Source organism: Hyla sarda, chromosome 10 (genome assembly GCF_029499605.1).
Source record: "Hyla sarda isolate aHylSar1 chromosome 10, aHylSar1.hap1, whole genome shotgun sequence".
Taxonomy (NCBI): Eukaryota; Metazoa; Chordata; class Amphibia; order Anura; family Hylidae; genus Hyla; species Hyla sarda.
The window spans coordinates 80335044-80358596 of NC_079198.1; the positions used below are offsets into that span (position 1 = coordinate 80335044).

General features: G+C 39.6%; 1 protein-coding gene across 3 annotated transcripts in view; it reads left to right on the plus strand.

Annotated features, from left to right (window-relative positions):
* The window catches only part of LOC130294081 (uncharacterized), a 97728-nt gene extending 75081 nt beyond the window's left edge, over nucleotides 1-22647 (plus strand). For 2 of the 3 annotated variants that reach the window (XM_056543500.1, XM_056543499.1), the window contains exons 9-12: nucleotides 8849-8992; nucleotides 16111-16231; nucleotides 17384-17496; nucleotides 20910-22647. In XM_056543500.1, coding sequence (XP_056399475.1) covers nucleotides 8849-8992; nucleotides 16111-16231; nucleotides 17384-17496; nucleotides 20910-20999 — 468 coding nt within the window. In that variant the 3' untranslated portion in view covers nucleotides 21000-22647. The remainder of the gene's footprint in view (nucleotides 1-8848; nucleotides 8993-16110; nucleotides 16232-17383; nucleotides 17497-20909) is intronic. The other variant, XM_056543501.1, reaches the window with a different exon arrangement.
* The last annotated feature ends 906 nt before the right edge of the window (nucleotides 22648-23553 follow it).

Sequence of the window (23553 nt, forward strand, 5' to 3'; positions counted from 1 at the left end):
TTGAAAATTTTGCATTTTTTTTTACTTTGAAGCTCTCTGCTTATAAGGAAAATGAATATTCCAAATAAATTATATATTGATTCACATATACAATATGTCCACTTTATGTTTCCATCATAAAGTTGACATGTTTTTACTTTTGGAAGACACCAGAGGGCTTCAAAGTATAGCAGCAATTTTCCAATTTTTCAAAAAAAATTTCAAAATCGAAATTTTTCAGGGACCAGTTCTGTTTTGAAGTGGATTTTAAGGGCATTCTTATTATAAATACCCCACAAATGACCCCATTATACAATCTGCACCCCTCAAAGTATTCAAAATGACATTCAAAAGGTTTGTTAACCCTTTAGGTGTTTCACAGGAATAGCAGCAAATTGAAGGAGAAAATTCAAAATCTTAATTTTTTACACACGCATGTTCTTGTAGACCCAGTAATTGAATTTTTACAAGTGGTAAAAGGAGAGAAATCTTCCTAAAATTTGTAACCCAATTTCTCTCGAGTAAGAAAATACCTCATATGTGTATATCAAGTGTTCGGCGGGCGCAGTAGAGGGCTCAAAACGGAAGGAGCGACAGTGGGATTTTGGAGAGTGAGTTTTTCTGAAATGGTTTTTGGGGGGCATGTCACATTTATGAAGCCCCTATGGTGCCAGAACAGCAAAAAAAAAAAAAAAACACATGGCATACTATTTTGGAAACTGCACCCCACAAGGCATGTAGCAAGGGGTCCCCTGAGCCTTAACACCCCACAGGTGTTTGATGACTTTTCGTTAAATTTGGATGTGAAAATTATTTTTTTTTCACTAAAATGCTAGTTTTCCCTCAAATTAATTTTTTTACAAGGGATAATCAGACAAAATTACCCCAAAAATTTGTAACCCCATCTCTTCTGAGTATGGAAATACCCCATGTTAGGATGTAAAATGCTTTGCGGGCAAACTACAATGCTCAGAGGAGAAGGAGTCACATTTAGCTTTTGAAAAGCAAAATTTGCTGAAATGGTTTTTCGAGGGCATGTCCCATTTAGGAAGCCACTATGGTTCCAGGACAGCAAAAAAAAATAAAACACATGGCATACTATTTTGGAAACTACACCCCTCAAGGCACGTAACAAGGGGTCCAGTGAGCCTTAACACCCCACAGGTGTTTGACGACTTTTCGTGAAAGTTGGATATTTAAATGATTTTTTTCCACTAAAATGCTAGTTTTCCCCAAAATGTTAAACCCTATCTCTTCTGAGTATGGAAATAGCCCATGTGTGGACGTCAAGTGCTCTGCTGGCGCACTACAATGCTCAGAAGAGAAGGAGCGCCATTGAGCTTTTGGGAAAAAATTGTTTGGAATAGAAGTCAGTGGCCATGTGCATTTACAAAGCCCCCCGTGGTGCCAGAGCAGTGGACCCCCCCACATGTGACCCTATTTTGGAAACTACACCCCTCACACAATTTAATAAGGGGTGCAGTGAGTATTTACACCCCACTGGCGTTTGACAGATCTTTGGAACAGTGGGCTGTGCAAATGAAAAATTACATTTTTCATTTTCACGGACCACTGTTCCAAAAATCTGTCAGACCCCTGTGGAGCGTAAATGCTCACTGTACCCCTTATTACATTACGTGCGGGGTTTAGTTTCCAAAATGTGGTCACATGTGGGTATTTATTTTTTTGCGTTTATGTCAGAACCGCTGTAAAATCAGCCACCCCTGTGCAAATCACCAATTTATGCCTAAAATGTACATGGTGCGCTCTCACTCCTGAGCCTTGTTTTGCGGCCACAGAGTATTTTACTCTCACATATGGGGTATTTACGTACAAAATTGCGTTACAAATTTTGGGGATCTTTTTTTCCTTTTAACGTTTGTGAAAATAAAACGGATGGGGCAACACCAGCATGTTAGTGTAATTATTTTTTTTTACACTAACAAGCTGGTGTAGCCCCCAACTTTTCCTTTTCATAAGGGGTAAAAGGAGAAAAAGCCCACCAAAATTTGTAACGCAATTTCTCCCGAGTACGGAAATACCCCATATGTGGCCCTAAACTGTTTCCTTGAAATACGACAGGGCTCTGAAGTGAGAGAGCGCCATGCGCATTTGAGGACTAAATTATGGATTGCATAGGGGTGGACATAGGGGGTATTCTGCGCCAGTGATTCCCAAACAGGGTGCCTCCAGCTGTTGATAAACTCCCAGCATGCCTGGACAGTCACTGACTGTCCAGAAATTCTCGGAGTTGCTGTTTTGCAACAGCTGGAGGCTCCGTTTTGGAAACACTGCCATACAATATGTTTTTCATTTTTATGACAGGGGACAGTGTAAGGGGTGTATATGTTGTGTTTTACCCTTTATTATGTGTTAGTGTAGTGTAGTGTTTTTAGGGTACGTTCGCACTGGTGTGTTACGGCGAAAAATTTGCCCCAGCCCAAACTTGAAGCAAGAAACTTACTGTAAAGCTGCCCGTGTGAATGTACCTTGAACCTTCACATGGGGGGGGGGGGGCAAACCTCCAGCTGTTTCAAAACTACAACTCCCAGCATGTACTGACAGACCGTGCATGCTGGGAGTTGTAGTTTTGCAACAGCTGGAGGCACACTGGTTGGAAAACCTTCAGTTAGGTTCTCTAATCTAACTCAGTATTTTCCAACCAGTGTGCCTCCAGCTGTTGCAAAATTACAACTCCCAGCATGTACTGATCACCAAAGGGCATGCTGGGAGATGTAGTTATGCAACAGCTAGAGGTATGCGACTACAACTCCCACCATGCCGACACAGCTGTTTGGGCATGCTGGGATTTGCAGTTTCGCAACATCTGGAGGGCTACAGTTTTAGAGAACACTGCAAAGTGATCTCCAAACTGTGACCCTCCAGATGTTGCAAAACTACAAATCCCAGCATGCACAGACTGCAAACAGCTGTTTGTGCATGCTAGGAGTTGTAGTTTTGCAAGATCTGGAGGTCTTTTTGCTAGATAGTGGTCTCAAACTGTAGCCTTCCAGCTGTTGCAAAACTACATATTCCAGAATGCCCAAACAGCTGTCTGGGCATGCTGGGAGTTGTAGTTTTGCAACATCTGGAGGGCTACAGTTAGAGACCACTATCTAGTGGTCTCAGACTGTACCCTCCAGATGTCGCTAGGCAACTCACCGTCTTCCGTAGGATCCAGCCGCACGACGTCGCCGCCCGCCGATCTCCGTCGCCGCCCGCCGATCTCCGTCGCCGCCCACCGATCTCCGTCTCCCGCAGCCTCCAGGTCGGTAAGTGGATCTTCGGCGCCGGTCCCTGTCGGGTTTCAGCAGGCATCCCAGTCCGATCCACGCCCGGTGCGCAGCGGGGGCCAGAATTCTCCATGACGTACGCATACGTCATGGGTCCTTAAGTACCAGGGTGTCATGACGTGCACGTCAAGGGTCCTTAAGGGGTTAAAAGATGAATTTTGAACTTTAAATTGAAGATTTATATAATGCTACCATAAAAATGTTTAGGCCCAGGCCCAGCAGCATCAGTCAACATATATTGTCTGAATGACTCAGCCTGGAGATGGCTGGATCATGAGTAGACCCTATAGTGGCTGAATAGCACAGCCTAGAGGTGACTGAAGCATGAGGAGACTATAATGTGGCAGAATTTAAGATTTTGACATTTTGAAATTGAAATTTTAATTCCCAAGTTTTAGTGCCCCGGGCCCCGACATGTGGGTACAAAGGACCAAATCAAACAAGGAGTCACATGTCACATGGTAGCACAATGACAAAGCTTGAAGGTAGCATCAGTATTAGGAGACCATATAGTGGACTGATTGATTGCCTGGAGTTTGTGGCAGCATGGGGAGACTCTATATACATTGTCTGAATGGCACAGCCTGGAGTTGGCTGAAGCATGAGGAGACCATATAGTGTCTGAATGGCACAACCTGGAGCTGGCAGCAGCATGAGTAGACACTAGGGCTTCACAATCCCTAAGATGAAAAGATGCCTTTTGAAATTTAAATTGAAGATTTATGGTAGCCAGTGCTACCAAAAAATTTTAAAGGCCCAGGCCCAGCAGCATCAGTAAACCATATATTGGCTGAATGACACAGCCTGGAGGTGGCTGAATCATGAAGAGACCCTATAGTGGCTGAATAGCACAGTCTAGGGGTGGCTGAAGCATGAGGAGACTATGTAGTTGCAGAATGGCACTGCCTGGAGGTGGCTGGAGCATGAGGATACCGTATAGTGTCTGAATGGCACAGCCTAGAGTTGGCAAAAGCATGAGGAGACCATTGAAATTTAAGATTTTTAAATTTTAATTTAAGATTTTGAAACTGAAATTGAGGATTTTGAAATTGAAATTTTAACTCCCAAGTTTTAGGGCCCTGGCGTGTGGGTACAAAGGACCAAATCAAACAAGGAGTCACATGTCACATTGCAGCACAATGACAGAGCCTGGTGGTGGCATCAGTATGAGGAGACCATATAGTGGCTGAATGACTGCCTGGAGTTTGTGGGAGCATGGGGAGACCATATAGTGTCTGAATGGCACAGCATGGAGCTGGAAGCAGCATGAGTAGACACTAGGGCCTCACAATCCCTAAGATTAAAAGATCAATTTCAAATTTTAATTGAAGATTTATGGTAGCTAGTGCTACCATAACATTTTTTAGATCCAGGCCCAGCAGCATCAGTAAACCATTTATTGGCTGAATGACACAGCCTGGAGGTGGCTGAATCATGAGGAGACCCTATTGTGGCTGAATGGCACAGCCTAGAAGTGGCTGAAGCATGAGTAGACTATATAGTGGCAGAATGGCACAGCCTGGAGGTGGCTGAAGCATGAGACCATATAGTGGCTGATTTTGAAATTGAAATTTAAGATTTTGAAATTAAAATTGAGGAGTTTGAAATTAAAATTTTAACTCCAAAGTTTTAGTGTCCTAGGCCCGTTGTGTGGGTACAAAGGACCAAATTAACAAGGAGTCACATGTCAGCACAATGAGAGAGCCTTGAGGTGGCAGCAGCTGCATGAGGGCCATGCCAACTGAGGGTTGAGTCTGAGGAACCCACTGACTGTTGACTTGGGGCGTCGGATGTCACTTGGGATGAACTGGATGACCGAGTGAACCGATCAATCATGGCTGCTGGGTTGCTGGTCGAGACACGACTGCTAGCTGACACCGAGAGCTCAGACCTCTCGCTGCGACCCTGATGAATGTAGGCCTCTGCCACTCCACTGTGCATGCCCTAACTTTACTCTGCCTGACATACATATTGCGTATATGAAGGGAGTACAATATGCTTCACTACTCTTAAAACAGTATTTGTCTAGAACAGCAGCAGGTATATACTATTGACTGTCCTTTCACAGTATATAGGCCCTTGACAGATTAACAGGTTCAAAATAGTACACTACTTAGATGTAGGTATGTGGTATGCACTTTTGAGGGCAGAAAAATGTGCTACAGTACACTTAAAAATACTTATTTTTTTCTATGTCCCAGATTCCAAAATTCCTTTATAATCTGAAAATGTCAGAATACCACCTGACATTCAAAACAAGAAAATGATACATACGTTCTCTGAAGAAAAGGATCCTTCATTAGATGACAATATGAGAATTGTGTGTTCCAGTGACATTAGCTCATTGGAGGAACAGGAAAACATGATACAACTTAATTCTGCAACTGAAGAACCACAACAAAGAATGAACTACTTAAAGCCTACTGGAACTGAGGAACTTCAAAATGGTAAATCTACCACCTGGAATAGTCAGTCAATTCCAACAGCCGGTGGTCAGTATCCACAGTTCCCTGTTTCTGCTAGTCCTTGGCAATATTACTTTTATTACTAATATCAATATGGCAATAATTCTGGGAGAGTAACTCAAGGATACCCACATGTTTCCTACAATACACAGTCAACCAATCCTTATAATCAGTCATCTGCATTTGCAGTGCCAATTTTTTATAATACAAATCATCCTTACTCTGATTTCAATGGACAGATTCAAGCACAGATGTATTAAGTTTCTGGCCCCTTTGGTGCCAATTTGCCATACACGTATGCAGATCCATCCTCTTCTTCAAATCAGAATCCAGTGCCAAATCCATACTCTTATAGTTCTACTGGAAATGCAGGCTGGCCGTGGAGTTCTTAGCAATAATGAAGAAAACACGATGAAAGATGAAACAAGAAGAAAAGATGAAACAAGACAATGATCTCTATCTTCAATCTCTGAAATGTTAATTGAAAAAAATTAGCAGTTGACTACTTGCAGTAGTACTATTTATGCCAATGATATTTGTAGTTTTTGGCACATTTCTTAACTGTGCTAAATTTTTTGTATGTTTCTGCATTATATTATCCAAAGTTAACATGTCTCGCTAGTATTTCATTTTTATAAGCAAAATACTTATTTTTATATATTTTTCAATTTTTTTATACAAGAGTTTTCATAAGGGGACTTGCTTAAAGTGACTTTAACTATTTTATATATTTGTTTGTTAGGAGTCACAACATATGATTGTGTTGTTTTGTAATTGTTATTTATATTTAAAAAGATTTTGTGATTTAAATAATTGTTATGTGTTTGCTGTCTTGTATTAGAAAACTGAATTGACACTTTTCAGCTCTTAAGTGAAAAATGAAATCAGCACCCTTATCATCTCTTGAACAGCAATTGAAAAGTAAATAGTTAAAGAAAACATCCCCTTTGAAAAAGTTTGGAGAATTTAGTGTTCTCCAACAAAGTGAAAAAAAAAATACTAAAAATACATATTTTTTGCACAACACCAGCAGTACACAACAGTGCTGCAGCACACAGTCGCTGTGTAATAAACCCAAAATTGCACTCTCTCACTGACTATTAGGAATGGACTGCTGGGTATGTATTATACCATCTACAGACTAGAATAACCAGCAGACCATTTGTTGTGGAACAAAGAGGGCAGAAAAATGTGTTACAGTTTGCTTAAAAAACATATTGGAGTAAAACACCAGCCGGTGATTACTTTTGCCTGGACTTTCACAGTATTTAGGCCCTTGACAGATTAACAGGTACAAAATAGTACACTACTTAGATGTACGTATGTAGTATGCACTTATGAGGGCAGAAAAATGCGGTATAGTACAATAAAAAAAATTATTTTAGTAAAACACCAGCTGGTGATTACTTTTGCCTGGACTTTCACAGTATCTAGGCCCTTGACAGATTAACAGGTACAAAATACTACACTACTTAGATGCACGTATGAGGTATGCACTTATGAGGGCAGAAAAATACGCTACAGTACGCTTTAAAAACATATTTTAGTAAAACACCAGTTTGTGATTACTTTTGCCTGGACTTTCACAGTATCTAGGCCCTCAACAGATTTACAGGTACAAAATAGTACACTACTTAGATGTACGTATGTGGTATGCACTTATGAGGGCAGAAAAATGCGCCACAGTACACTTAAAGTATCTGAGTACAAAACCAGCCGGTGATTACTTTTGCCTGGACGCTCCAGGTCTGATGACTGCTGATCACGGGACCAGAGTATTGTGACATCACGGCTCCAACCCCGTGTTACAATACTCTGGCCCCATGATTGGCAATACACAGACCCGGAGCGAACATGCTCCGGGGGGCTGATGGTAACGGGGTGCTGCATGAAAGACCATGGGGGTCCCCAGAAGCGGGACCCCTGCGATCAGGCATCTTATCCCCTATCCTTTGGATAGGGGATAAGATGCTTTAGCGCTGGAGTACCCCTTTAATCATGAACAACAAAGATGATATAAAAGAAGAACTTTATTGGATTGTGAATGCAATGGACGTTGCACTTATACCAAGTTTGTTTTTCCTATTTAGTAACATAATTTTCTGCATTATCCTGTACTTTGATTTTACTGTGTGCATCATTTCTAAACTGTGATATCACTAAGACTTTAATTCCTTCCCATACTTTGTTCATTGTGCTTGTTCTTTGACGTCATTTGGTTTATCATCCATGTTATATCCATGTACCTCTATAACTCTATATTGTGATGTCTGCTTGTATTATATTTAGACTAACAAATCATTGTTTATTAACCCTGCCACCAGATCATGCTGTGCTATATGTGAGGCAGCTGTACAACAACAAAACCATCTCCTGCTTTAGGACTCCTTTGATAAAAAGTTTCATTCTGTCCTGTATCTTTTACAAATAAAACAAAAAAAACAGACACAAAATACATGAAAACTTTACCAACTGAATGTAACTTTGGCTTTACCAGGCTTTGGGAAAGACAAACACTTCTGTTAAAATTATCAAGATGCTGTAACTGACTGATCTGTGGTGTCTTATGGTTAGCGGTTGAATCTAGCCTTTTTTTTAGGCAAAATGTGGTCTGGAGCTCCTCCCACCTGATATAACTTTCACATACTGAATATAGGAAAGTGAAGGAATTAATTGTGTATCTAACAAAATGCAATCCCATGCAATACAGAAAGGGAGCTGGTCTGGTTTTGCACATACTAAATATTTAACAAAAGTCTGATTGATGGGAAACCAACAGCTACAGTATGACTGCCATTATTCAAAAAATTGTCTAAACACACGTGGTCACCACTATGGATATCACATTACTGCTATAATTTTTACATAAAACACAGTTTTTAGAAGTCACATTACTATGTTAAAGTATTCCAAATGACTATAGTTGAGTCACATTCTTAATACATAGATTTTGGGTCGGCACGTTACCATCAGTCATGTACTGTAGTTCACCTATTTTATCCAGCTGTTTTTGTTTGGGTATATTTGTAGATGAGATGCTATAATGTTGTTGTTGAATATTCAATTTATTCTTTCAATCTTTACTTCATTTATTTATATTCCCTTTTTCAGGTAGATGAATTAAACACAGAAAGAGAACATGACAGATTACTTGATAATCTTATTCAGAGCGTAATTGATAAGGAAGTGAAAGACGCTGTTTTCTCAGTTCTCACCGAATGTGACAGTCAACTCTCTGAATTTCACAAAGATCAGGTAATAATATATATCATTATATAAAAATAGCTTAATGATGACAGCATACAAAAAAGTATGGGATTTAAAGGGGTACTCCAGCAGAAAACTTAATTAACTGGTGCCAGGAAGTTAAATAGATGTGTAAATTACTTTTAATAAAAAATCTTAATCCTTCCAGTAGTTATTAGCTGCTGAATACTACAGAGGAAATTCTTTTCTTTTTAGAACACAGAGCTCTCTGCTAACATCATGACCACAGTGTTCTATGCTGACATCTCTGTCCATTTTAAGAACTGTCCAGAGTAGGAAAAAATCCCCATAGCGAACATATGATGCTCTGGACAGTTCCTAAAATGGACAGAAATGTCAGCAGAGAACACAGTGCTTGTGATGTCAGCAGAGAGCACTGTGTTCCAAAAAGAAAATAATTTCCTCTGTAGTATTCAGCAGCTAATAAATACAGGAAGTATTAAGATTTTTTAATAAAAGTAATTTACAAATCTGTTTAACTTTCTGGCACTGATTTAAAAGAAAAAAGTTTATGTATAGCTTTTACAATAGGTACAGTATAGGGAGACAATGTGGGAAAAAGCCGGTACAATGGAGGAGCTGCTCAAATGGCAAAATCACAGAAATACTCAGGCGGTGCAGGATAACAACATTTTATTGAGAGTAATAGGACAACGTGTTTCGGCATCTGCTGATGCCTTCCTCAGGTCCACTTAACAGTTCTAGAACAGTAAAATAAGATATATCTATATATCCAAACATAATTGTATATATATATATATATATATATATATATATATATATATATATATACGGTATCTAGATAAAAAAAACATATATATAGCGTAAAGTATGGTGAAGAAAATATATATAGAATAAAAAAATATATATATTTTTTCTATATATTTGTCTAAAATCTCGCCAACAGGTATAAAAGGCAAATAAAATAAATAAATATAAATGTATCAGCAGTGTCACAATAAATGGTACATAAGCTGACAAATAAATAAATAGATACCTTAATAAAATGATATGCATAAGACATAAATTGTTAAAAGGGTTGTTTCTTATGATAAAAAACTATTAAAAGTCTGATCCATAGAGAATTAGAGTGCAAAAGTAATTGTACTATCAGGAATGATGAAAAATGTATGTGTATATAAAAAAATATGTGGCTTATGTTGTATATATTTGTACATTTGGGAGGTTCCAGGTAGTGAGGGGTTAAGAGATTAGCTAGTAGCATTTGCACAGAATAAAAACTTACCCCAAACTTCATTGGTGTTCAGTGTGAGAGAGCTAGGGGAGGAAGGCAGAAGGTCGAGGGTTAAAGGAAGGACCAAGCTAGTATAATGTGCAGTGGAGTGGAGAAGCAGAGCATTGCTCGCCTCTAGGAGAGGAAAGAATACATGGATAATGATCCTGTCCGGCGTCCGCACCGCTGCTGGTATGAGCAGTGTGCTGGGAGCGTGCGCATATGACTGCAAATGCCGGCACGTCACTTCCGGTTGGTTGCCTCAGCAACCACGGACGCTAGGCTGGAGAGATGCGCTCCTGTCAGCTGGTGAGCTGCCGGGAGGATCGCAATTGTGTTGTGCGGACCGCTGGCAAAGTCCACTGTGTCAGTGAACACTGACAGCGATCGCTGAGCCGGTATGTGGATTGCTGCCAGTGTTCACCGCTGTGTCAAAAAGAGAATGAGGGAATAAAAGAAAAGAGGACAGCTCCTCGTGTGATACCGTAAATCAAGTGAACCCAAGTGGATCCCCCAACAGGGTGTGCTCTCACCTGGTGACCCTCTTGAGGGTTAAGCGTGTCTCCCCTTTTGAGGGGTATTTGTTGGTGTCTGTGCTGCAGCCGAAGGTGCCTAGACCGGTGTCCTGTGCAGGAACCCGTGAGGTGCTTGGATGAGGAAGGAGAAAAAGAAGGCCCTTGCATCCGGTGCTACACAGGATCCTGTGTAGCGCCGGATGCAAGGGCCTTCTTTTTATCCTTCCTCATCCAAGCACTGCTGTGTCAGTCAGTGATGTTATGTGAAGTGGTAAACTGCAATGCTGTGGGGGTCGGGAATGACCTGATTGCTATATATATAATGGTATGCCGTGGTGGATGCTGGCATTGTGCAGGAACAGGCGGTCTGCCTCTCCTATAGATACCATATTGCTGAATAGGCTCCTGAAAGGGTTATTAGGGTATGGAGAATATATATGAAGAAAGTATAGGTGGCAGATGGGAAGATGGGTGTGTCATATGGGAATGTGTTGGGAACACTGAGGAGGGATATATGGAACTGGTAGGGATATATGAATCTGGTAGGGATATATGGACCTGATGGAATGGATGGAAATAGGAGAAAGAGGGGGGGATGGAGAATTATAGACATTTGTGATGAATTGATATATGAGTAAATCTGTATGGATCCATATGGGATTAAATGGGTGTGGGTGTAAATGATTTCGTTTAGTAGACAGAATGAACATATACTTAAAGAAATAGATAAATATACACATAGATGATGGTACAGTGTATACAGAATCTTGCACATGATATAATGAAAAAAACGCTGTTGTCATAATATAATATTGCACTGTCATATACTGTTAAAGAAGTTCATCTAGCTTTTATTTAAAGTTCAATGCACTCATTTAGTCCATCTGGCTGGAGGCAGTGCATTTTGTAGATCCAAAATGCCTCTCTCTTGTTCAATACAGCTGTCCTATTTTCTGTGACGGGTGAAATTTGTTCAATAGGAGTGATCCTGATTAGGTTGAAGTCTTTATTGTGTTTTTCGGCCAGATGACGGGAGACACTGTGCTTTTGAAAACCAATGGAACAGTTGTAACGGTGGCCATTGAGCCGTTTCCGCAAAGATTGAGTGGTCCTCCCTATATATTGAAGGCCGCAGTTGCATTCTATTAGGTAGATGACAAAAGTAGATCCACAGTTGAGATGTGATTTGATGGGGTAGGTGGCGGCAGTGATTGTTGAAGTGAAAGAGGCAGTGTTGTGACTGAAATTGTTGCAACATAGACAATTTTTTTTATCTGCATTTTTATGACCCCATCTTCAGTGGGGTTATTGTGGGCTGTGGATTGGTGGTACATTTCTTCCTTAGTCGGCTGGGAGCTAAAAGGTTCTTCAGTGTCTTAGCTCGTCTGAAAGTGATCCCAGGTGCTGGAGGGATGATTTTTTTCAAAATTGGGTCATGTAAAAGGATGTGCCAATGTTTTTTGAATATATTTTTAATCCGGTTATGAGATTGATTGTACGTGGTGATGAAGTTGGTGGAGAATTCTTTGGGGTTGTGCATGGAGCTGTTGAAATTAGATGAAAAACTGATGCTGGGGTCTTTGGGAGGGAGAAGGGTACTCTTTTTGGTGATTAGATTCCGATGATATGCATCCTTTAGAATCAGGGCCGGGTAATTTTTCTGTAAAAAACTTTGTGTAGGATTTTGGATTGGGATTTGTAGTCCTTAGTACAATTTCTTCTGATACGGAGGTATTGGCTTAATGGGATGTTATTGAGCCATCTGTTATAGTGTGCGCTTTTGTAGTCCAAAAAACTGTTTGTGTCCACTTCTTTGAAGTGGGTGCATGTGATGATGGAATCTTCTTCGTGGCTGATTTGTAAATCAGGGAACACTGTCGACTCGGGACTGCTGTTCGGGGAAAACTCCAAACCCCAATCGTTGTTATTGAGGTGTGTGATGAATTTTTCTGCTTGTTTGGCACTTCCACTCCAAATAAGAAAAAGATCATCAATATATCTTTTGTAGTATTTGATATGGGGGTAATGTTCAGTGGAGCCAAAAATATAGGTGGTCTCAAAACCCCCATAAAAAGATTTGCGTAGCTAGGGGCTACTCGGGTCCCCATAGCTGTTCTGCGTTGTTGATGGTATATGGAACCCTCGTGAGTGAACACATTGTGTGTGAGAATGAAACGTAATCCGTTTAGTAGAAACTGGATCAGTTCGTTCTTCATTTTTCCCATCTGATGGAGGTAATTGGATGTTGTCTTTAACCCCAGTTCGTGCTGGATATTTGAGTACAAGGAGGTTACATCTAATGTCAAAAAGATGTATCCAGGTTGCCATTGGATATCTCTGAGATCTCTAATGAGACTTGCTGAGTCTTTCAGATAAGACGGTAGAGTTGTTACAATTTCTTGTAAATAGAGATCTAAAAAATGAGAAAGTTGACTTGGTCAGGCACGTACAGTATATGTTCCAGCATCACTTCTAAATGGCTTTAGATATTTCTAGGAAACTTGGTATACATGTTACTTATATGTCAACTTAAAATATAGAATAGTTAAATTAACCCTAACCCACCCCTATTTGTGATGGTCAGAGTTTTTGTCTAAAGCTCCATGCAAGTCAATAAGACTTCCAGTACCTTACTCCACAAGCTTTGCTCTGCTTCTCCTGGTGAGTGCGTGAGTCCAGCTTGTAAACCATACCTCCTAAAAGCCATGACCCCTCTATATTTGGCCTATTTTTTATTTTGTTTTGGCTCAAGACAAAAAAACACCATATTAGCCCAATACACCCACATCATCCTTTAAACACATGTTCTTCATCACAACTAAATCCCACTTTACTCCACATGCTCTGCATTTCTGGGTGAATGCATCGGCCTTGCTTACAAGCCATGCCCCCTTCCAGAATCCACACCCCTTCTATTTTTACCTACAATCTCTTCACCCCTTAACGACGCAGGACGTATATTTATGTCCAGCGCCGGCTCCCGCGATATGAAGCATCACAGCGCGTCGGTCCCGGCGCTCATCAACGGCCGGGACCCACGGCTAATACCACACATCGCTGATCGCGGCAATGTGCGGTATTAACCCTTTAGAAGCGGCTGTCAAAGCTGACCGCCGTTCTAAAGCAAAAGTATCCCGGCTAGTCAGTCGGGCTGTTCGGGACCGCCGCGGCATCCCAAACAGCTTACAGGACACCGGGAGGGCCCTCACCTGCCTCCTCGGTGTCTGATCGAGGAATGACTGCTCCGTGCCTGAGATCCAGGCAGGAGCAGTCAAGTGCCGATAACACTGATCACAGGCGTGTTAATACACGCCAGTAATCAGCATAGGAGATCAGTGTGTGCAGTGTTATAGTTCCCTATGGGACCTATAACACTGCAAAAAAAAAGTAAAAAAAAAGTGTTAATAAAGATCATTTAACCCCTTCCCTAATAAAAGTTTGAATCCTTTTCCCATAATAAAAAATAAAACAGTGTAAATAAAAATAAAAATATGTGGTATCGCCACGTGCGTAAATGTCTGAACTATAAAAATATATCATTAATTAAACTGCACGGTCAATGGCGTACGTAGAAAAAAAATTCCAAAGTCCAAAAAAGCGTATTTTGGTCACTTTTTAAACCATTAAAAAAATGAATAAAAAGTGATCAAAAAGTCTGATCAAAACAACAATCATACTGTTACAAACTGCAGATCACTGCGCAAAAAATGAGCCCCCATACTGCCCTGTACGTGGAAAAATAAAAAAGTTATAGGGGTCAGAAGATGACATTTTTAAACGTATAAATTTTCCTGCATGTAGTTATGATTTTTTCCAGAAGTACTAAAAAATCAAACCTATATATGTAGGGTATCATTTTAACTGTATGAACCTACAGAATAATGATAAGGTGTCATTTTTACCAAAATATGCACTGCGTAGAAACGGAAGCCCCAAAAAGTTACAAAATGGCGTTTTTTCTTTGATTTTGTCGCACAATGATTTTTTTTCCCGTTTACCCGTGAATTTTTGGGTAAAATGACTGATGTCAATGGAAAGTAGAATTGGTTATGCAAAAAATAAGCCATAATATGGATTTTTAGGTTGAAAATTGAGAGGGTTATGATTTTTAAAAGGTAAGGAGGAAAAAACGAAAGTGCAAAAACGGAAAAACCCTGAGTCCTTAAGGGGTTAATCACAGCTGAGGACCTGAGAATTGCATAAGAGGATGGGATATGAGGTTAGGATATAAGAATAGAATATAAGGATGGAATATAAGGATGGCATAGGATGGGATATAAGACGGAATATGAGGAAAGGATATGAGGACGGGATATGAGGTCAGGATATAAGAATAGAATATAAGGATGGGATATAAGGATGGGATATGAGGAAAGGATATGAGGACGGGATATGAGGACGGGATATGAGGACGGGATATGAGGATGGGATATGAGGATGGGATATGAGGTCAGGATATGAGGATAGGATATGAGGACAGGATATGAGGAAGGGATATGAGGATAGGATATGAGGACAGGATATGAGGAAGGGATATGAGGAAGGGATATTTGGACGGTATATAAGGATGGGATATGAGGACAGGATATGGGGAAGGGATATGAGGAAGGGATATGAGGTCAGGATATTAGGATAGGATATGAGGACGGGATTTGAGGTCAAGATATGAGGTCAGGATATGAGATTAGGATATAATGACTAGTGTTGCTCGCGAATATTCGCAATACGAACTTTATTCGCGAATATCGCATATTCGCGAATTCGCGAATATTCGCGAATATAGCACTATATATTCGTAATTACGAATATTGTTTTTTTTTTATTTTTATTTTTTTCACAGTACACATAACAGTGATCATCCCTCTCTGCTTCCAGCTTGTGTGGTGTAAAGAAGGCTCTAATACTACTGTGTGAGACTGGTGTGCGAATTTTCGCATATGCGAAAATGTGCATATGCTTATTTTCGCATATGCAAATTTTTGCTTGTACGGGTTTTTGTATATGCAAATTTTCGCATACGTTAATTTTCGCACACGCGAATATTTGCATATGCGAAAATAAAACGCGAATATTCGCGAATATATGATGAATATTCGTCCATATATTCGCGAATATTCGCAAATTCAAATATGGCCTATGCCGCTCAACACTAATAATGACAGGATATGAAGATATGATATGAGGATGTCATTGTTACTTTGCCTCTCCCACAAAGTTTTGTGTAGGAAGACCAGGCAACTCTGGATATTTTGCTAATTTTAACAAGTCTTTAGAAGTCACTTAACTATGCTGAAATATTGAAATCATTATAGTTGAGTTACATTATTAATACATAGATCTTGGGTTAATATTGACAGATCATAGTGACAGCGAACAAACACGTTGTAGACATATTTCTTCTGGAACACTTACTGGGCATGATTGGAACACATGAACCACTGGTGTTTGGGAAGGATCCAATGCAGTGTCTGCTGGACAGTAAGTTTTCATAATATATTTATAACTCATACCTTTCTCTTTATTTGCACTCTGAGCAATATGTCAATCTTATTCCTCAGTTGTTGTTTTTTCCTGGCCGATGTATGTACTTGCATGTCATTTGTATATGGTTTGCTATTATTTTGTTAATTATCCAGAAGATCACCTTTCAGGGTTCTATGCCTTTAATTTCAATGTGGTACCATTTAACAAAAAAAGAAAAAAAAAAAAAAAGAAAATCAAATTCTGTGTCACAAAATAACATTCTGTGTGACAAAGTCAAATTCTGTGACTAAATAAACTTTTGATTGAAAAGAGTAAAGTGTTAGAAAATAACATTCTGTACAGTTCTGTCTTACCAAATTATATTCTGTGTGACAAAATGCCATTCTGTACAACAAAATAAAATTCTGGGGAAAATCTATGCCAGTCAAACAAATAATTTTTTGTTCAGTGATCACAAAAACGCTCTTTGTGTGACCAAAAAAGGGTTTTGTATGACACAAAAATATTTTTTGTGCCAAAAAAATTACATCTTACATAAGAATAGGTTTTGTGACACAGAATTAATTCTGTACACACAAAATAAACAGGAATCAGAAAAGGATTTTTGTGTATTCTGTGAAAAAAATTGATTTTGATTTTGTACACAAAATGAAATCCCAAAATCCCAAAATGAATTCTCCATGCACAAAACCTATTTTTGTAACCACAATGGCTTCTCTAATCACAAATATCTAATCTGTGCCCACAAAATAAATGTTGTGATGAAAAAATAAATTGTGTGATCACTAAGTTCATTTTATGACACATTGATGAAATGTCACATTGTGGACAATGGGCACCCCATAAGTTTAACCCCTTTTGTCTTGATTCCCCCCCCCCCTATCTCTACCTGCATATGCTGCTCTACCTGCATATGCTGCTTTGTTGGAAATGGTCTTGGACTATCTGTTGTAGTTAAGTACAAATAGCAGTGGTGTTATCTTAGGATCTACTATTCATTTTTTAAAGTTTAGTAGTTGGGGATCCTGAGCAAGGCAACCATATTCCTATATTGTAGACCCTTTTATAGAGAAATATATGTTTTTTGTTTATATCATTTGTATGTGCACAAAACTGAAATTATATATACTTTTTATTCCATTAAAGGTATCATGCTTGATGTACTTCTAAGAGAGCAAGTCAGCATTCAACAAGTGCAACAAAACACCTTGGAAACCTATCCTGCAATGCTTTCCCACCAAAATACAGTTAGCAAAGTGGTATGTTCTCTTCTACCCTCAGTTATGGTACATGCACTCATTGTTCTCGTGTTTTGCTGAGCATTTGAGAAAATTATAGCAGAAAATATGTAAACACACCCTTACTTTTCCCTTTACATGCATACAGCATTTAACCCCTAAAGAACTGGCAAAGTGCATGTACATCGAAGTGCACTGGTACAATGAAGGGCTCTGTGATCACTGAATCTCCCAACAAAGTGATAGAAACAAGTCGGCTGCTGTAATTAGTTATTAGCCATTAACCTTTAAGATTCCATGATCAATACTGATTACAGCATATAAAGTATCTGTTGGACTTATGTGGGACTCATCAGACCACCCACAGCACAATTGTGGGTGTCCGGTGAGTCAAAATGGCAGCCAGAGGTCTTCTTACCTTGAGGATGCAGCTTTTCTGGAATCCATGTGTGTGGTCTGTCTTCTAGCTGACTATACAAATGGATCGCAGATTATACTGATCAGTGCTATGCCAATGCCATTACGTACCAATAAATAGTAATAATCTAATTAATAGACTGCTATAAATAGACCCCAGTAGAAAAGAAAAGAAATTAAGAAAAAAATGTAAGCAAAAAGTGAACAAGCCCCCTCCCCCCTAATCCTAATTAAAAAAAGTTCAAAATAAATAATCATGTTTAGTATTGCCCCTTGCATACATGTCCAAACTATTTAACCACTTAAGGATGCAGAGTGTATATGTACACCCTGCACCCACTCTCCTTCTATGACAGAGGCTCAGTTATCAGCCGGCGGGACCTGTGTGTAATGCCGGACTTCACCGATAATGGTGCTGCCTGGCATTAACCCCTTAGATGCCGCAATCAAGGGATTTCCATGTCTAAAATTAAAAAAAACTGTCCCAGCAGCTCAGCGAAGCTGATCAGGACCACCGCAGTAGGACGGCAGGAGGGCCCTTACCTGCCTCCTTGTCATCCAATCGGTGTTCTGATGCTCCCAGCCAGCCATGGCAGGCTGGAGGAATTAAGCACCGAAAACACTTATCAATGCTATGCTACGGCATAGCATTGAACAGTGTATGCAATTCAAGGATTGCATGTAATAGTCCTCTATGGGGATTAAAAAATAGTGTGAAAAATGTAAAAAAAAAATAAGTTAATAAATGGGAATTAACCCTTTCCCTAATAAAAGTTTATATCACCCCCCTGTTCCCATAAAAAAAAAGAAACAAAAAATAAAAACATATGTGGTATTGCGGCATGCATACTTAAAAAATATAACATCCAAACTATAAAAATATATAGTTAATTAAACCAAACGGTCAATGGTGTATATGTAAAAAATAACCCCAAAAGTCCAAAATTGCATTCTTTTGGTCACTTTGTATACCCTAAAAAATGCATAAAAGGCTATCAAAAAGTCACATCAAAACAAAAATGGTACTGATAAAAACAAATTTTCTTACAAAATTAATATTTTTTAAGTAAAACAAAATCAAGCCTATATAAGTTGGGTATCATTTTAATCATATGGACCTACAGAATAAAGATAAGTTGTAATTTTTACCAAAAAGTGCGCTGCATACAAAACAGAAGCTGCCAAAATTTACAAAATGTCTTTTTTCTTTTTAAAATTTTGTCCCGTAGATTTTGAGGTGAAATGATCGATATCATTACTACCGTAAGTAAAATTAGTAGCACATACTGTAAAACAAGCCTTCATATAGATTTGAGGTGGAAAACTGAAAGTGTTATAATTTTTAGAAGGTGAGGAGGAAAAAAGGAAAGTGCAAAATTAAAAGAAAGTCCTTAAGGGGTTAAATATAATGTCAATGATCCCGTACAGTGAACGGTGTTAACATAAAAAAGTATATCAAGTCCAAAATTGTTGATTTCTATTCACATCACATACTATAAAAATTTAGTAAAAAGTGACCAAAAGTAACATATATGCTAAAGCGGCACCAAAAAAAAAAAATGAGAGATCACAGCGCAAAAAGTTAGCCCCTTATACAAACAAATAAGAAAGATAAAGGGGACCAAAATAAGACAATTTTAAACATGTAAATTTTATTAAAATTTGACATTTTTACATTTTCAAAAGCAGTACAGTAATAGTTTAAAGCATGGGGATCATTTTAATGATATTGAAAGAATAAAGAGAATATATTAGCTTTACCTTAAAGTGCAATGCGTAGAGATGAAATACACCAAAAGTTGCAAAATTGCAGTTTTTTTTTTTTTTTTTTTTCTCCACAAAAGTGTGGCTGGTAACATTATGAGGACACTTACTGTGGCTGGTAAAGTTGGAAAGGCACTGACAATGGATGGTAATGTTATGAACACTTAGGGCCCTTTTAGACAGTTGGACAGCTGCCAGAATATGAGCACTGATCTTGATGATAAGGGTACGTTTACATGTACTTAAAGGGATAGTCCAGCATTTTCTTCCTTATTCAAAGTCAGAGGGTAAGTCTCTGAACATGGAGGATGTCCAACAGCTGCGACTCCTACCGCAAACTCACGCACAGTGCCCCAGCTCTCCTTATGAATGGAGCGGGGGTTGACACCCCCCCACCATGCATCTCTATGTTAGAGCCAGAGATACATGAATAAACCACTCATGCATCTCAGTCTCTCCCATTGCACTGTGCAAGAGATTATGGGGGGGGGGGGTTGCAGTGGTCCAATCAATTTGCAATCAGACACTTATCCTCTATACTTTGAATAAAGAATAAAAAGGGAAATGTTGGACTACCTCTTTAAGTTCATGTGAAAGTTTCCATAATGAGTGCAGATTAACGAGTTCAGTGGCAGGATATGGCTGGTAATTCTATCAGGACACTAGCTGTAGCTGGTGATGTTCTGTAGGACACTGTATATGTATATGGTAGTGGTACAAGGGCACTGACTGTGGTTGGTAATTCAGAACACTAGCTGTGGCTGAAGATGTCATAGGGGTGCAAATGTGACTGATAATGTGATGGGGGAACTGAATGTGGCTGGTACTGGTTTAACATTGCTGATTGTAGCTGATAATGGGTACTATTATAAGAGAACATTGCCAGCACATGTGCACACAAGCAAAAACCAAACCAAACACAGTTTTCACACGCAGTCAGGAAAAGAATCCGATTAAAAGAGTTATCCAGGGATAGAAACCCAGAGCTAATTTCTTCAAAAAACAGCACAACCCTTATCCTCAGGTTGTGGTATTACAGCTCAGTTCCCTTGAGATGAATGGAACCAAGTTGTAATCCCACACACAACTTGAGGACAGGGGTGGTGCTGTTTTTGGAAGAAATTAGCCCTGGGTTTCTATCTCTGGATAATCTTTTTAAAGTATTTGCTTGTGTACATGTGTTGGACTCTTAACATTTCCGTTTCCATCATGCTACAGTATGTTACCTATCTTGTTTTTTTTGTTTTTTTCAGGCACTTGAAGTTATTCTAACAGAATTACACATGATTCTGGTGGAAGATATGGAAGACATCTTTGAATATGAAAGAGATGTAGAACTTTGATGACGAAAATTGTTTTTAGTAGCCTGTGGGTTATTTCAAATGGTCATTAGAAGAAATAACTTTATTCACCAATGTGTATACAATAGTGCATTGTTCAGGGAGTCTACAGTCTGTGCCTCTGCAGCTGTTGTTAAACCATAAGGGCATCTTGGGAGTTCCAGTTTCACAACAGCTGGATAGCCACATTTTACAGGTACCATATGCAAACACTGCCCAAAGAGATGATCAACCTAACTTTTTTTTTTTTTTTTTGGTACTGATTACTTTAATACAATATAGGAAATACATAATAAATGTCATTAATATTTAAAACTAACTTATTGTTAGAACTTCAAGAAATGACTGGACAACAGTTCAGGGGTGGTACAGATTATAGCATAGATGCTGGTCTATGGAACCACAAAAACATCATGACAAGGAAGAGGAGTAAAAGGAGTACTCCGCCCCTAGACATCTTATCCCCTATCCTTTGGATAGGGGATCTCCCTGCTGTACCCTGCATTCGTTTAGAGTGTTGGGTGCAGCGCAGGAGGCTCGTGATGTCAAGGTCATTCCCCCTCAGTGCAAGTCTATGGGAGGGGGCGTGACGGCCATCATGTCCTCTCCCATAGACTTGCGTTGAGGGGGATTGGCCGTGACGTTACGAGCGGGGTGTGACTGTGACGTCACGAGCCTCTGCCCCGCATCGCCAGTCATCCGGGAACCAAGCGAAGTTCCTGCCTGGGGTGCCGCAGCCGAGATCGCGGGGGTCCCCAGTGGCGGGACTTCCGCGATCAAACATCTTATCCCCCATCCCCCTTTGGTTAGGGGATAAGATGTCTAGGGGCGGAGTACACCTTTAAAAAGACTATCCTAGAAGATGACTAGCCGGGAATGGATTTTGAAGTGGCCCAATAGAAGGCCACATCTGTAGGGCACACCAGGAGGCAGAGGAGAGAGGTTATAGCAGAGAGCAATCACTAAAAGTAACCCAGCAAGATGCCCACCAGGAAAGGCTTTACGTCAGCAGGAAAAAGCTGAATGTGTGTGGCAGGGCAGGCGAGGAGCAGGACACGGACACAGTGGCAAAGTGCTGGTGGTAGCTGACTGTTTGCATTACGTTACCTACATAAGTTTCCGTAGCAAATCAATTTCTTTTGCAAATCAATATAAAACATGAGGGAGAAGTGTATATTAAAAAGGCCCATATGACATAACCCTTAAGATGTCATTGTAATACCATAGGTGCCATTGTATATAGATAAATTTGGTTCACTTCATATGTTAGTGATTATAATGTTATAGCTGATTGGTGTATATCATTGTAATCTGTATACACAAATGTTTTCTTTTGGATAATGATACACCAAGTAGGCAATGTTTCTCTTCTTGTAAAGTATAGCATGACACCTTCTTCGATGTTATGATGTGAGAGACAAAGGTATGAAATGGTTGGAATTTTAACTCTTTAAAGACAATTCAAATGCAATTTTATATATTATGATATATTCACAACAACTAGGAGAGGTTGGCTTTCAAATGCATTTAGTCAAATTTAGCGACAATTAAGTCATTATTACCAGCAGATGTCTCATTAAGATGTGCTTCAGTGAACTGTCAAGGTTGTTTCCAGGTTGCATTATATACTGTATATAAATTAAAATGTTTAAATGTCCTTTATTAATGTCAGTTATGCTTTGCTGTTCGTGGTATGAGATTAATATAATGCATCACAGCAGAAACAGTCCCATTACCATGCTGGCTTACTTAAACTAACCACAAAAAAAATCTTAATGCTTAGCATCTATAAAGCTTTTTTCATATGCATCATAGCAGATGATGAATTTGTGCAATGTTAGGTAAGTAATAAACAGCATTAGGTTGTAAGAGAGAGAGAGCATAAAGGGTTTAAAGATTTAAGGCCCTTAGGAAAGCCAGGTTAAAATTCTGCAACATGTCCAGCAGCTAATCCACACCAAATTGTGCAGATTTGTTGCAGATTTTCTGCAGAGATTCCTCTGCATATTTAGGCACAATTTATGTGCATTTTACTGCAGATTTCAAATCCATACTATACCGCAGGTTAATTTCTGACTTGATTTTTTGCAAATTGTTTCTATAGTGAAAATATAAAAGGGGTAAGTATCTTCCTTGAGGAGGCACAATTTCTGGTGTGTGGAGATTTAACCCCTTAACCTCCTGAGCGGTAATCCCGAGCGTGACTCGGGGTTAATTTTCCCTGCCAGGATCGGTAACCCCGAGTCACGCTCGGGGTAGAATTGCAGAGTTCCCGGCCGGGCTGCACGATATATCGCAAAAGCAATGCGATATAGCGATGGGGCCCCCGGGAAAACTTGCGATTATCTGCTCTGGTCGGCTCCCGTTGCGGGGGCCGGCCAGAGCAGGTAAAGAAAAATACTAAAAGTCAGTGTTTCCCTACCAGGGGGCCTCCAGCTGTTGCAAAACTACAACTCTCAGCATGCCCGAACAGCCAAAGGCTGTCCGGGCATGCTGGGAGTAGTAGTTTCACAACAGCTGGAGGTACCCTGTCAGAAAAACACTGAGCTAAATGTAA